This window comes from Pistacia vera, unplaced genomic scaffold, assembly GCF_008641045.1.
Source record: "Pistacia vera cultivar Batoury unplaced genomic scaffold, PisVer_v2 Contig94, whole genome shotgun sequence".
NCBI lineage: Eukaryota > Viridiplantae > Streptophyta > Magnoliopsida > Sapindales > Anacardiaceae > Pistacia > Pistacia vera.
Genome location: NW_022196823.1, coordinates 1,266,138 through 1,282,826, shown reverse-complemented (window position 1 = coordinate 1,282,826; position 16,689 = coordinate 1,266,138). Strand labels below are relative to the sequence as shown.

At 34.5% G+C, this 16,689-nt stretch overlaps 1 protein-coding gene and 1 pseudogene across 2 annotated transcripts; both read right to left on the bottom strand.

Annotated features, from left to right (window-relative positions):
• Window positions 1-1,389: 1,389 nt before the first annotated feature.
• On the bottom strand, window positions 1,390-3,155 carry LOC116120612. Of its 2 annotated transcripts, XM_031406578.1 has the most exons (4): window positions 2,992-3,155; window positions 2,722-2,892; window positions 2,038-2,130; window positions 1,390-1,940 (listed from the first exon to the last, which is right to left on the bottom strand). In XM_031406578.1, the coding sequence occupies exons 1-4, from the start codon at window positions 3,052-3,054 to the stop codon at window positions 1,794-1,796; spliced, it is 474 nt and encodes a 157-aa protein (XP_031262438.1). In that variant the 5' UTR covers window positions 3,055-3,155; the 3' UTR covers window positions 1,390-1,793. The 2 variants fall into 2 exon arrangements, 1 of the variants encoding a protein (XP_031262438.1); XR_004126577.1 differs by lacking the exons at window positions 2,722-2,892; window positions 2,992-3,155 and adding an exon at window positions 2,319-2,557 and having other exon boundaries at window positions 1,857-1,940.
• Window positions 3,156-9,620: 6,465 nt separating this feature from the next.
• LOC116120557 lies at window positions 9,621-12,747 on the bottom strand (annotated as a pseudogene).
• Between the last annotated feature and the right edge of the window lie 3,942 nt (window positions 12,748-16,689).

Here is a 16,689-nt window from a genome sequence, read left to right as displayed (position 1 = left end):
AATCACTCTCATAAAATAATCTTACTTTTCCCAAAACCATTGCTCTGATACAAAAAATGTAGTATACTCTCTAGCTAGTAATTCTTTGGGAAATATAAAATAAAACTCACTAAATATCTCATAGAAAACATATATGTATATAAGTGTGTAATAGTGGGCCCAAAAACTAACTTTATATACAAATCTCTACATCAAGTAGCAAAATCACATAAATAAACACAAAGTGCTATCAGACAGTATTGCCAATCTCCTCTGCTACTTGACGTTCCACCCGACCGCGTCTCATCTAATACCTGCAAAAACAATGAAATTAACGGAGTGAGCATTAATTGCTCAGTAAGTAAACCCACTATTCTACTATTCTTCCTTCGTTACTCATATTCTGGGTTTCTTTCCTTACAACAAGCTTCTCTATTCTTTTTCGTTCTTTCTAATATTCTAAGTTCCCACTTACTGTTATGTAAGGATACTCAATAAAAACTGAAATATCACTAAATTACACAAGAGATTCTGGTTAGTGGAAGTAACATAATGCACAATACACAAATAAATAAACTTTTCTAGGAGTTGCATTTTCTTTTTGGTTTTTTTGTTTTCTTATTCTATCTTCTATTTCTCATTNTCATATTATATCCCTTTTGAACTCTTGGAAGGCCTGTGATGAAATCCATTGATATATTTTCCCATTTCCATTCAGGAATGCTGAGTGGCTGAAGCAATCCTGATGACCTCTGATGCTCTGCTTTCACTTGTTGACAAACCAGGCATTTAGCCACATAATCTCCTATATCTCTCTTCATACTTGGCCACCAATAACTCTTCTTTAGATCTTGATACATTTTGGTTCCTTCAGGATTAGCAGTGTATGGTGTGTCATGAGCCTCCTCAAGAATCTTCTTCTTCAACTCAGCATCTTGGGGAATGCATATGTGATTTTGGAAACGGAGGACACCATCTAAAAAGTGAAATTCTGGCATCTTGCCCTCAAAGTAGGCTGAATTTCTAACGTTGCAATCCTTCCTGGTATCACCTCTATCTGTTCCTTAAACAACTCTTCTAATAATTCTCCCAGCATTGTGAGTTGGGATATATAGGCTTTTTGACTCAAAGCATCAGCTACTACATTAACTTTTCCAGGATGATACTTAATTTCACAATCATAATCTTTTACCAGTTCTAACTAGACCTGGCAAAACGGGTCTAGACCCGCGGGTTGGACCGTACCTGGGTAAAAAATATAGGGTATGGGTCCAATTTATTAAACCTGTTTTTTGAGACCCGTACCCGTATTCGGCCCAAATTCACACGGTTTATACGGGTGAACCCGCGGGCACCCGTATTTGCAGTAATGAATTTTGAATCCTTAATTTTTTCACGCATTCNTCTCACAGATTATCAATCTCAACTTCAATTCTCTTGTTTAAAATTTTAAAGTCAAATTTTTACAGAAGTTAAAAAACAAGCTAAGAAAAATTAAACAGTTATGAACTTGAATTGAAGGAATCCTAGAGAATAAAGCAAGAAAAACAAAAGTTGCAGCAAAGATGCTAAATATAATGCCATTGTTGCTATTAATGTATCTGAATTTTTGGAGATGGCGTGGGGATTAGGCAATAGTGGGGTGCCTTTCTTGTGGAGATAGTTTTTCCAATCTCCTCTTAAAAGATTCTCCAAGTTTTTCAGTGTTTGGTGTGCCAAAGTGATGTGCAATATAACACATAACAGAAGCATATAACACAAAGCAGAAGCATATTTATGTTTAGGAAAAAGCTACTCCTTTTCACTACTTCTGATCATAACACATAACATATAAAAGAAGCAACCTTATTTTGATAATTCAAAGATGATGAACTTACATATAGCTCTCTTGCTTGTTCATTAATCCAAAGAGTGTCATGAAATAATTGTACAGGACCGACAGATTCCTCAGGTTGGTTTCCCTTAATAGTTTATATGGTCATTGACCATAAATTAAAATAAAATTGGTAAACAGTAAAACAAAGTTGTATATTTGTATAGGTGAATAATATTAAATACCTTTTCCTTTTTGTGCTGAATAAAGTTCTTTGAACCACCGCGGTAGTTACACCTCATCTTCGCCTGGTTCTCAGAATAAGTTTTTGACCGTGCCTAACACCACAAAATTTAATATTAAAATGTTAGGATCCCACATTGAAAGGGAAAAGGGTGGGCATGTGGGTTATATAGGCTTGGGCACTCTCCCTTGGCAAGCCGATTTTCCAAAGAGAGTTCTACCCAAGCCTATAAAAGACCCATGGCCCCGTCCAAATTGTTGAGTTATTGGAGTGGGTTCCTACCAATTGGTATTAGAGCATGATCCTGCGCCTATGTGGCAGGCTAACCCGTGGCAGGCTGACCCGTGGCAGGCTGACCTTGGGCCCGGGCTACTACCCTGAGAAAAGGCATGGAGGCCCGAGGGAAAGGGGATCCGCGTAGTCACCCAAGGGGTAAAGAGGCCGACGTGGACGTCGGTTGCGGAAGCATGGTGGAATGTTAGGATCCCACATTGAAAGGGAAAAGGGTGGGCATGTGGGTTATATAGGCTTGGGCACCCTCCCTTGGCAAGCCGGTTTTCCAAAGAGAGTTCTACCCAAGCCTATAAAAGACCCATGGCCCAGTCCAAATTGTTGAGTTATTGGAGTGGGTTCCTATCAAAATACAATACATTTATAATAACATGAAATATGATGTTGACCTTACCTGAAGCTTTTCATTAGAAAAAATGTCACAAAGATATATCCAATCATCGGGATCTTTAATTTCTTTAGGTCTATTCTGTAATGCTTTCTCCTTAGTACCATATGCTTTGAATTTCTTGTGTAGCATATGCTTCCTCCTTAGTAACAACAGTACTAATACTTTAACTGAAGGCTGAGCTTTTTTAATTTTGCAAAGATAGATGACATGGTAAGATCCAACAAACACTTAAGTTGTAGAAATCTGTAGAAAATAATATTTGCTCATAAATACCTCAGTAAATCCATCAAACCAGAAAGAATAAGAAGCTACACATCTGGAGAACAATGAGCACATTCAACATGATTTTTTGTCCCAAACTAACAGCAACAAACTGCCAGAAGATGTGATTATGAAATCAAAAGTTAAAAGTCATAATACAGCTGCAATATTATCAAAAAAAANTGAACCATCTCTTTTTACATGCACACCATGCAGGTCACTCCTCCAGTTAAGTTTTATTTTTCATTTTGTATTGCACTTGCAAACCATGCATGTCATTTCTCCGTTTAAGTTTTATTTTTCATTTGGTCTTGCACATGCACATCATGCAACACTTCTCCATTCGGCTGAGTCACCTTCAAACGACTATCGACAACCTCATGTGCATAACCTCCAGCTCCAAAGACCAGCTCCACACAGGTTCATTCGGTCATGCACCATCATTCAGCTCCATACAAGCTCCATTCAGCATACACCGTCTACTCATCAGCATAAGCCGGGCCGAGTGGGAGGTGCATACCATCTCATATTTATCACCGACAAATTCTTCTCTCGGCTAGCACCATCCACTCATTAGCATGAGTTGAGCCGAGTGGGAGGTACACATCACCATCTTGAAATGACTCTATAATACTTCGCACGAACCCACATGTGAATGAACCAAGTTGAATCAACTCGGCCCTTAGAGGGCTATGATTCACATATTCATACATCTACAGAAGGAACAACATACTCTCCAGGATACTCAGTATTCTCAACTCAGGTTGGTCGAGCAAACTCCTCCCAACCTAAGTTGGTTGAGCGAGTCTTCACATTTCTCCCAACTCAGAGCAAACTCCTTCTAACTCAGGTTGCTCAAGTGATGCGTGATTTTACAAACATGCATACGTAGTTAGTGCACTAGTCGCAAAAAGTAATAAATTGATAAGTAGAGTATTGTTCCCATAAGGATAGTGTTACTAAATACCAATTTCTCTAGTTTAAGTCTTAATTGAAGCAACAATAAATTGGATTGATGGAAAATTAATAAACTAAAAAAAATTTAACAAAATATAAATAAATAATAATGAAGTTAAAGAAAAACCCAACAACCTAACTAATTAAACAATGCTAAAAAATGCTAGGGTGTTGATTTCACCTAGATACGCTAACCCAAATCATAGAATCTATTACCCAAGTTCTAATTCCTTGATTGAAAATCGAATTTCCTAAGTTGTTTGGTACTCTTTCTCAGGTTATACCACCCCACCTATTCCTATTAACCTTCTGAACCCAAAAATTGAAGTTTAATAGTTCAAGGTCTCTTAAACTTTGTGGAATTCTATCTAGATTTCATAGATCGCGTTTATCTATCTCTAGTTTTCGCTCAATCCATGGTATTTATCCCAAGAGACATTTATCAAAAATCACTTCTCAGTCTCATTGTGATCAACATACATTTGAATGATGATTAAGCATCCAAAAGTCATTAAGCAAAGAGATAAACACTCAGTCATGAAATTAAAACTCAAAGTAAATCAATTCATATAAATTTGAATCATTGTATCAAGGTTACATCAAACCCTAGCTAAACAATTCAGTTCATACTAAAAAAATAAACAAAAACAAACTGAATCAAGGTTTATCATTGAAAAACAAGCAAAAGATGGAGAAATCTTCTCTAATTTGAAGCACAAATCTTCAATAATCTTCTCCTTCCAAGAGTTGCCTCCCAAATGACGAACCAAGATCATTTTCCCTTCCTTCTCATGCCAATTTATACCTCTCTCACTTAAGGATGAAGCCCTAGTAAGCCAAAATTCGTCATTTTTTTTTTTTTTTAAATCTAACGCAATTTCGCCATGGTGACACTTTTTCTTTGCCGCGGCGAGTATCATTTGGGCCCAATTTGAGCATGATAAAATCTGAATCTGAAAAAGTAGTAAATATAATAATTGTATCTCTTTCAATTATATTTCTACTCGTTTAAGAATCATCCCAATCCGAGGTCTATAGCTCAAGTTATGGCCAAAATACTGAAGCACGTCCAAAGACATTTTTCTTCAGTTCCCAACGTACTGTTTACGAAATCAAGCCAAGTTTTCACCTTTTTCCAGTCAGAATTATGGAAAATCCAAAACATAAAAGTTGTACCTATGATTCTTAGGTTTCCATAACTTCTAAATTCAGGTCATTTTGAGTTTCCAAGCTCAAGTTATGCAATTTATGCTCAAAACCATCATTTATGCTCAAAATCATCGTTTAGGCCTGCAAAGAAAAATTAATAAAATTAAGTAGCAATTATGACTTAAATTGTATGAGAAGTATCCTAAATCCTATTGAAATTCAATATAAAATCATAGGGAAAAATAGGATTATCAACGGGCAAACTCCTCATAACTCAAGTTAGTCAAGCAAACTCTTCCCAACTCAGGTTGGTCGAGCGAACTTTCACATTCCAAATAATAGTCCATCCGACCTGACGAGCTGCTAGCACTAATTTGCTCAGTTCGTACTCATTCGATTAAATCTACTCTCTAAGCTGAGTACTGTTTAACTTAGAGAGTAGAGGAATAATTGTATGGGCAAAAAATCGTCTTGGGCCTGACGAGGCCCAATAACGAAATAAACATTTCACAGCCTATGGCCTTAGCCAAGCCTCGGTTGGGCCTACGCTTAAAGTCATCTAGTGAACTGCCTATTGTATGGGTTGGGCTATCCTACAAGTTAAGCTAAACTTGGTTCCGGCCCATTAGCCTATAACAGTCCATAAATAGGAAATTAAAATCATATTCTATTTCCTCTTCTGATAAAATTCTGAATCTTACTCAAACTAGTAAACCTAATCTGATAAGGACAAGAAATCATTTTTCTTTCTTAATAGAGATTATCTTCCAAAGCAGGGCTCAATGTCCTACTAGGTGTCCAACCCTTTGGTTTCATTATATAAACAGATGTTTACCCTCTCATAATTCATTCAAGCTCCACTACTTAAAACCATCTACTTGCTCCTAAATTCTTGCTCTCGAGAACCTAACGCCTTCATCGTAGTCCTGGTCTTCGACAAAACTCCTAGTAATCTAACGCCTTCATCGTAGTCCTGGTCTTCGACAAAACTCCTAGTAATCCTTCTTTCCATTAATTATTATTAAATAGCCTCTTTTAACCTTGTTGAATTGAGCGTCAGAGTGTCTATGACAAACACTACCCCGTTGTTTCCCAAACGGATTGTCAGTAGTCTCAATCTCACAGGTTTCATCCTTTCTGTAATCGTAGATTTTTACCGTCTACATTATCACTAGGATGAAAACTTTCCTAATTTTTGTCATACTTTTTTACCTTGGACTTTTGATATTGTATCACAAACACCCTCAGGGCTAACTCTGTAATCTAGAAGTTAGAGTCAAAGGATTAAAAGAGCAAATTTTAAAACTTATAGACATTTTGGTAAGTATATCTAAATAATGAATAAATAAATTTGTACTATTAAAAAATACTTGGGGACAAAATAGTAGTTATATTAGTCATTTGTCTTATTTGATCAATTTCCACATGTTCAGTAACACAATCTGAGGTATTTTTGTCTTTATATTCTTTGATTCTAACTTCTAGATAACAGAATCAACGTCAAAGGTTGTTAATGATACATCATTAAATGTCTATTTATTTATTAAAAATTTTACACGATTGCAATTCTGGCTCCATCCAAACACTACAACTGTCATGTTTTCTTTATACTTTTTCCTGCTTTTTATTATTTTTTATCATTTTCAGATATTTTAATTTGATTTTGTATAATCTCAATATAACAATTTGTTAATATCATATATTCAAACATTTTATACTGACAACTAATAAATTTAGGGTCCGTTGTTTACCTTTTCTTGCCTATTAGTTCATTTTATTGCATAATTTATTTATTTACTATTCTGAAAGATGTTTTCATTTTATACATTTTCAAATATTATCTTTTTACAAACACGTCACATGCATTTTTATTTTTTCGCCTATACCATTCATTTTCAATACTTTCAAAAAAAAAAAAAAAAAAAGGATACCCAAAATTCATATAAAAATAAACCTTATCTTTACGTATGTATTAGCTTAAAATACCCTTTGCACCTATGATTCTTATATTAATTCACATTGAAAATTAAAGTAAAATTAGAAAAAATAATGAAATTTCTCCTCACGATTATTATTTTCCAAACGAAAAAATATCTTTGAAAAACTAATGAAATTTCTCATCACGAAAATCAATGGCATTAACCCTATATTTTAAATGTATCTAAAGACCAGGCTTTTTGAATGCCTCCTAGGACTAGAGATGGTAATGAGTCTGATATTTTTGAGTATATGACCCGGTCCATCTCGAAAAGGCTAGACTTTACCTAATGTTAGTGGGCTTGGGCTTGGGCCTGAGACTGATTTTAAGGCCGACCCTCAAGTATGGGCCAAGCATCAGTATGTCTTCAGTCTTGGCCCAGCCTGGCCCAACCTGACAATTTTACTATTAATTTTATTAAATTATCTTTGTACTATATATCTAATTACAGAATTATCCCACATATGTATAAAAAAATTGAAATTTATTAATATTTGGTGAGTATTAAAAAATAAATTAATATTTAAAATCTGTTTCTAGAATTAAATATAAAAAAAAAATTAAAATTTATTAATATTTAAAATTCACATTATAAATATGGGTAGGCTTGGGCCGATACTAAATTACAAAAAGCTCGTCGGGCAGGGCTTGGGCTTTACTCGTCATCCACGTGATGGGCCCGGGCCGGGATTGGGCCTTTATCATGGGTTGGGCTTGGGTCCGGGCGAAGGGGTATCCGGTCTCCGCTCGGCCCATTGCCATCTCTACCTAGGACCTAGGTTTAACCCGAACAAGTCCGACTCGGGTATTTACATCCCTAATTTTCTAATACCTCAAATATCTTTAAGTATTTATTAGCTTAAAATACCCTTTACACCCGAAGATTCTTATTTTGATTCGAATTGAAAATTATAATAAAATGAGAAAAAACTAATATACATATAAAAGAGAAATCCCCCATCTAACTATTTTTTTATTAATAAATATTCTCATATATAACCATCCTTACTAATTTTAATTCCCAAAATATCACAATTTTGTTTTAAGAACATATTTAGTCATAAGATTATACAACTTAACCTAATTGTCCTTAATGAAAATTAATAAGGATAAAATAACCAAAATGGGCCAGGTTATCAAGTCTATCATCATCTAGCATGGTCAAGTTTAATTTAACATGTTTTAATTAGATTGTCAAACTATATCATTAAATCCAAGATTATCAAGTTCTTATAATTTAACATTATCTAATGAAAATGTATCATTTGTCATATATGCATGCAGCTGAAAATGGCACTCATTTCAATTCTCCTAAATTTTACATGCATTACATTTTTTAAGCTGAATTGACCCTGCAATTTTTGCTCTTTCAAAGGCATGACTATCAAGTCTTAAGACCTTTCCCTTTTGTAAGTAATTTTTGATAAAACATAAGATAATACCAACACAATCAAGCTACCATAGCAAAAGAGGGACGATGAACATTGTCGTCACATTATTTCTTCTCACCAATAAACTAATAAATAACAAATCTTTATATAAAAATTATAAACTCTTGATTCATCAATTAAATCAAACACTAATCCAACACAGTTTCCATTTTTCTTCTTCATTCAATGCAACCATTAGTATTACCTCTCTCTCTTTCTATATAAACTCCTCAACAGAATTCTTTTTTCATGCCTTCAATCTCTCCTTTTCTTCAAAAATATCAGCCATGGCTTTGGGAATCTTCACTAGGGAAAATTGTGTTTGGGTTTTTTTATATTTGTTTTTTCAACTTAATCCTTGACAGATAAAAATTGTCAAGAATTGAGACTACGACTGTCAAGAAAAAATTTATACAATTTATTTTTGACCAAATCCTTGACAATTAATAGCTATCAAGAATCATCCAAAACGGTTAAAAATTATTTCAAATTCTTGACAGTTCATAAACTGTCAAGAATTACAATTCTTGACATGTTTCTAGAATGATCAAGAAAATATGTCAACTCATTCTGTCAAGGAAGGAGGTTTTTTTAGTAGTGAAAATTTCACAGCGGCAAAGTGGACATAGCTCTCATACAGAGAGCAAACCATTATAAATCTTCTGTTTGTGTGTGTGGTTATTTGTTTGCCATTTGTTCGCATTATTTTCGTTTTCATAGGGATTTAGGATTTCCCTACAACAGATTGAAGCTAACACTCATGTCCTTAGGTGAGAGTTAGACAATTCTTTATGTGATCATCAATGACTTTTCCACATGTAACAATGCATCGATGGACAAATGTAAAAATTTTGTAGTCTCAAAGGAACCTAATGACATTATTTTTAAACATACAATATGTAGATTATATCACATATACCATTCTCGAAACAATCAGGTCACACACTTATAAATACCTCCACATATTAGATGATATCTGCAAAGCATGAATTATTAATGAAGATACCTCGGGTGAATCATTCATAATGTTAATTATAACACAATATAGTTCAAATCCTTAAATTTTGCATTTCATGACATCATCACACTTATTCTCCTTGCAACAATAACATATCGGAAAAAACATGTTATTTAATTTCTGGCAATGGAATGGGTTGAAAGAGTGATGAAAACATAACACCCTTAATCTCTTGACCTCCACCACCATGCCCATCTCCGTGGTGATAAAAGTAATGGGAAGTTCTCACAAGATTTATGATCATTTCAACAATAGGTTGAGGTAAGGGACAATTTGTTGCAGTTCTGTATCCATTTATCTTCTTCCATATCTTCCTTGTTAGATCCTTAATGTATTCACGAGCAACTTCCTCGGAACAACCAGTATCATTCATGTAACATTGGATTGCTTTAGGTACATCACCTCTCTTCATCTCATCCTGATTTATTTATTGAAAGAAACACGACCAATTAATTCATAGAGAATTCAAATTAAAGTATATAAAAACAATTGTAAATAAATTAATGCTAGATNGACTTAAGACCTTTCCCTTTTGTAAGTAATTTTTGATAAAACATAAAATAATACCAACACAATCAAGCTAACATAGCAAAAGAGGGACGACGAACCTTTGTCGTCACGTCATTTCTTCTCACCAATAAACTAATAAATAACAAATCTTTATATAAAAATTATAAAACTCTTGATTCATCAATTAAATCAAACTCTAATCTAATAGATAACGCACTAACGAAACTTTTAGTAAAACTGATACGTTTGATATATTTTCCAACACAGTTTCCATTTTTCTTCTTCATTCAATGCAACCATTAATATCATCTCTCTCTCTTTCTATATAAACTCCTCAACAAAATTCTCTTTTCATGCATTCAGTCTCTCTTTTTCTTCGAAAATATCAGCAATGGCTTCGGGAATGTTCACTAGGGAAAAATGTGTTTGGGTTTTTTTATATTTGTTTTTTCACCTTAATCCTTGACGGTTAAAAATTGTCAAGAATTGAGACAACGACTATCAAGAAAAAAAAATAATACAATTTATTTTTGACCAAATCCTTGACAGTTAATAACTATCAAGAATCATCCAAAACGGTTAAGAATTATTTCAAATTCTTGACAGTTCATAAACTGTCAAGAATTTGTCAAGAATTACAATTCTTGACATGTTTCTAGAACGGTCAAAAAAATCTGTCAACTCATTCTGTCAAGGAAGGAGGTTTTTTTAGTAGTGAAAATTCTGTAGCGGCAAAGTAGACATATCTCTCATACAGAGAGTAAACCATTATAAATTTTGTGTTTGTATGTTGGTTATTTGTTTACCCTTTGTTCGCATTATTTTCATTTTCATAGGAATTTAGGATTTGCTAGCATCTAATTAAATCCCCACAACAGATTGAAGCTAACACTCATGTCCTTAGGTGAGAGTTAGACAATTCTTTATGTGATCATCAATGACCTTTCCACATGTAACAATGCATCAATGGAGAAATGTAAAAATTTTGTAGTCTCAAAGGAAAATTTTGTAGTCTCTAAGGAAACCAAGGACATTATTTTTAAACATACGATATGTAGATTATATCACATTTACCATTCTCGAAACAATCAGGTCACACACTTATAAATGCCTCTGCATATCAGATGATATCTACAAAGCATGAATCATTCATAATGTTAATTATAACACAATACATTTCAAATCCTTAAATTTTGCATTTTATGACATGATCATACTTATTCTCCTTGCAACAAGAACATATCGGAAAAAAACATGTTATTTAATTTCTGGAAATGGAATGGGTTGAAAGAGTGATGAAAACATAACATCCTTAATCTTTTGACCTCCACCACCATGCCCATCTCCGTGGCGATAAAAGTAATGGGAAATTCTCAAAAGATTTTTGATCATTTCAACAATAGGTTGAGGCAAGGGATAATTTGTTGCAGCTCTTTATACATTTATCTTCTTCCATATCTTTCTGGCTAGATCATTAATGTATTCGCGAGCAACTTCCTCAGAACAACTAGTATCATTCATGTAACATTGGATTGCTTTAGGTACATCACCTCTCTTCATCTCATGCTAATTTATTTATTGAAAGAAACACCACCAATTAATTCATAGAGAATTCAAATTAGAGTATATAAAAACAATTGTAAATAAATTAATGCTAGATTTAATACCGGTGAAGTTCCCAAATCATCTTGAAGTCGGAAAGCCGCGGATGACCATTTTATAATATCCGGATTGCTTTCTAGAAATTCTAAGTCCTTCTCTAATATCGCATTTGCTGACGATATATATGATAGAGTTGCCATAATAGGACCCGTAACTGATATTTAAGCATTATTCAAATATTCATCGAGTGTTGGCTTATACTGATAGTGGTACCATCTTGCCTCTGTTGTTTGGGCTTGCGCCATATTTTTCGACTGATGTAAATGACATAGCGACGAGTAGTGAGATATTTAAACAACAAAACATTATAAAAGTAAAGGAAGAAACGAATTATATAATATTACCACTTTGATTAGAGTCATTGAGACGTCTGAATTCTTTTCTTTGAGAATGTGATGAGCCACTTCATTAACAAAGTTGAACAGCGAGAGAAAACTTGTTTTCATTTAACTGGGAAGCTGTTTCATTGCTTTAATGTCCCATCTGAATTCTTGGTGTAATATAAAAGCATCATATAATTTTTTCTTAGAACTGCTAGGTTTGTATAACAAGAAAATTTTGCCCAAGAATTACCTTGTAGTAGCATCAGTCAAGAGCTCTAGTTCAGGCAAGGTACCATAAACATCATAAATATCGTCAATTACTGTAATTAGAGCAACGGCCTTTGCAACGAACTTTCTGCAGTAAGAGTACTGAGGTTGAAAAGCTACACCCAAACCTCATAAATATGCTGTTATGAAGTTGCACCTAGCAAAAGTTAACTCTCGAAGACCAGTATTCTCCCACCACGTTCAAAAGCAAAAGAGAAACGTATCAACTTGACTCCCTTAAAAATAGATTACAAATATAAGTGTTGACGTAGAGATCTAAACAATATAAGAGATTAAAGCTCAGTATTGCCTTCACATCATCACAGACACACGCCGAGAAACTGCCTGTCTTGTCCCTGAAACTCTCAAAAACTTCTGCACTCAACAAGGAAAGTAGAACAAACATATTAGTGTATTCAAATGATGACTACTTTTTTCGAACTTTAATTCTTCAGTACCTTCAGTCAGTAACATAATAGCCGTGTTATCTCAGGAGTCTAAACTCTAGAGAGGTTGCATATAGATTTCCTTTCTTCCATTTATGATCGCTGATATTGTGGACACGGTCCAACATGTTCTTTATTTCACGTTCAAAATTGTAAGCCACTCCAAGTCTTTGTAAGTTGTCAATCAGCTCAAGCTGATCCAATGGGTTAAGCTGATCCAATTGGTTGTCCATACTATTGATTATCATCCTCACTTCTTCTGTCAGCTTTTCTGCTTTTTTCCTGTATGCTTCTCCCTGAAGAAAATTAAGTTTTTGGTAATTAGTTCCTGAACTTGGACTCATTAAATTCAGCAGAGAACAAATTAAAACCATAAAAAGGAAAAAAAGAACATGACTACCGTGTACTCATTAGTCAATTTTGGCAGATAATCTTCGTTAAAAATGCCAGGTTTGTAGTTTCCTGATCGCCTTACAACAGTTGAAGTACTAAGTTCTGGGTTAGCAATGCACTGGAGTTGCTACTTCACACTGATTCTGCTGGTTGGTGTTTTAGGAACAAGTAGTTGACGGTGTTGAAAAATAGCTCCAGAAGGAATATTACAGGTTGATGCAATACAAAAAGCCATTAGTAATTTGTGAAGTTCACTCTGTCATAAACTTGAGACATGCAAGCTGATATTTATAGACTAGTTAAGAGGTCACCAGGAGTTTTTCGCGCGAAAGAATTTTATAAAATTACAATTTAGCCCAAACACTTTATACAATTGCAATTTGTGAAACTCTAAAAACGGAGTTGATGCTGAATAATTTTTGCAGCTTCATATAAAAATCATTTATCTTCTTCTCATTTTCAGTCTTCTCTGTCTAATAGTCTTTTTTATTCTAGAAGGACGATTGCAACTAGGGGTGTAAACGAGCCGAGCCGAGTCGAGCTTTTGGCTTATCGAGCTCGGCTCATTTACAATAGTGTCGAGCTCGAGCTCGAGCTCGAGCCTGGCGAGCTCAATTGAGACTCGATATCGAGCTCGCGAGCCTTGTCGAGCTCGATAAGGCTCGATCAAACCACCATTTATCCAGTTTGATCGAGCCAAGTTCCCCTTTTTTACAACAATCTGCCTGCGTACAACATTTCATATTTACATCCAATGTTGAATTAACCATGATAGTTTTGAACATTACAAAATGTCTATTACCTCACAAAATCAAAAAACAGTTCTGAATATATACAAATAACATTCCTAGTAATTACCGATTTCAGAGTGTCTGGTTCGCGATTTGGGATTTAGGGCAACTGGGATGGGGAACTTAAATTGAGTAATTGACACTCTGTTTTGGTGTATCATGTTATTTCAAATTTGCACTTTTGGGGGGGGGGGGGGGGGGGGGGGGGGGGGGGGGGGGGGGGGGGGGGGGGGGGGGGGGGGGGTGGGGGGGGGGGGGGGGGGGTGGGGGAAGGTCCATAAGGGGGGGGGGGGGGGGGGGGGGTGGGGGGGGGGGGGGGGGGGGGGGACTGTCATTTTTTTAAACTTTTTTCACTGAAAATATCAGTTTAATACCTAATAGTTTAAAAAATCACCAAAACACCCTATTAAGTGTACAGTGCTTAATCGAGCAGAGCCGAGCCAGGCTCGCGAGCCCACGAGCCGAGCTTCACTGTGTTCGAACTCGACTCGGTTAATGAACCGAGTTCGAGTCGAGTCGAACCGAGCCTTATCGAGTCGAGCTCTAAACAAGCTTTTAGCTCGGCTCGACTAGTTTACAGTCCTAATTGCAACCACATACACAATTATTTCATAAAAAAATCATTTATCTTTTTTTTTTTTTTTTTCTTCCCTAGAATGACAAGTAGAGATTGGTATTTGCAATCAGATAGACAATTATTTCATATAAAAATTCTTTTTTCTCATTTTCAGTCTCGTCTGCCTAAAATACTTTTTTTTTTTTTTTGTCTTCTAGGAGGACGAGTAGAGATCCACTACAACATTATACCCATATAGTTATGAAAATTAGCTTGAGAAAGGAAAACTATTGTGAATACATATTTACAGCTACAATAGTTAATGTTTATAACTAATTGAAATAATTTTAGTGATAAGATTTTCTCTCTCGGACCTAATATTCATATTTTGCTTTAACTTATTAAAATCGTGACAATAACTAATCATTTAACTACAATGTATTAGATATGGTAAAACATTATAGCTAATTAATGTATTTAGCTGTAAACATTTTATTTACATGGCATATAGTATCATTATTAGCTACGAGTTTAAATATATATAGTATACTTTCTAGCTAGTAATTCTTTGGAAAATATAAAATAAAACTCACTAAATATCTCATAGAAAACATATATGTATATGATTAAGTGTGTAATAGTGAGCCCAAAAACTAAATTTATTTTATATACAAATCTCTACATCAAGTAACAAAATCACATAAATAAACACAAAGTGCTATCGGACAGTGTTGCCAATCTCCTCCGCTACTTGACGTTCCACCTAACCGCATCTCATCTATTACCTGCAAAAGTAGTGAAACTAACAGAGTGAGCACTAATTGCTCAGTAAGTAAACCCAATATTCTACTATTCTTCCTCCGTTACTCGTATACTGGGTTTCTTTCCTTATAACAAGCTTCTCTATTCTTCTTTGTTCTTTCTAATATTCTAAGTTCCCACTTACCGTTAGGTAAGAATACTTAATAAAAACTGAAATATCATTGAATTACACAAGAGATTCTGGTTAGTGGAAGTAACATAATGCACATGCACAAATAAATAAACTTTTTCTAGGAGTTGTATTTTCTTTTTGGTTTTTCTATTTTCTTATTCTGTCTTCTATTTCTCATTTATTTTCTGTTTGTTTTCTCTTTTCTTTCTTTTTTCTGTTTCTATTCTTTTTTTTGTTTCTATTCTGTTTCTCTTCTTTTTTTTTTTTGTTTCTGTTCTTTCTTTTCTATTTCTCTTATTTCTTTTCTGTTTCTATTCTTTCTTTTCTGTTTCTATTCTTTTTTTTTCTATTTTTGTTCTTTCTTTTCTGTTTATCTTCTTTCTTTTCAGTTTCTCTTCTTTCTTTTCTATTTCTATCCTTTCTTTTATGTTTCTATTTTTATTTGCTGATCGGACTAAGTTAAGGCATGGATTCGGAGCCCTAGCCGTGTGAGCGTATTCCGAAATTCTTTCTAGGTACAATCCTCATCCACATGCACTTCTAACGGACTGTACAAATTCTTCTTTTCTATTCTAAGGCCGCTCACTGATGGCGGCGTGCATGTAGAACTTTTCTACTTCTCTGTCACTCACGGATTCCCCATCGCAATAACCTTCTCTTATCTTTCTTTTAAATAAAAAATTCAGTTTCTGTAGATTCTTCAAATGTGTTGTTTAATAGTTTTCTTTCTTTCTCTGTGTCCTTTAATGTTCTTATATATGTATATAGCTTATTCTTGGCTATTCTTTCTAAATTCAAATGCTTGAATTCATGAATGCAATATGGCATGTAAATATGTCCTTCTCTACCATCAACAAGTTCACATCAAGATGACAAGCTAACATACTCATGCAAGCACTTCACTCAGAAATTTCATCAAACAATTTGCATGCACATACAAACACAAAATTAGCTACACTTCCTCATCTATCCCAAGCCACCAAAATTTGAAGCAAAACTCCCTAAAACCAATATCAAACCTGGCCAGGAATCACAATCGACAATTCTACTCCAGTTCTTCATAATTCATCCAGACTTCCACCAATACACCCTCTACATAAACACTATTTCTCATAGCTGAATTTCAACCATCATTCAACATCCATTCAATCAATAAGTCTCACCATATAAAATTCATGCATACATATAAGAGTTTTCTCTACACAATTATTGATCAAATCAAAGCTAGAGTTGGATATACGTACAAGATACATAACTTAAATGTGAGCAACACTAACACTTTAACCTTTCTTTTCT

Bases quoted from the DNA above. Each gene is read 5' to 3' on its own strand.
- LOC116120612 (XM_031406578.1), bottom strand. From the start codon at position 3,054: ATGTGCTCATTGTTCTCCAGATGTGTAGCTTCTTATTCTTTCTGGTTT. The intron at 2,131-2,721 runs GTAAGGTCAACA...TTGTGGTGTTAG, and splicing joins TTTCTAATGAAAAGCTTCAG to GCACGGTCAAAAACTTATTC. The intron at 1,941-2,037 runs GTATTTAATATT...TAAACTATTAAG, and splicing joins TTCAGCACAAAAAGGAAAAG to GGAAACCAACCTGAGGAATC.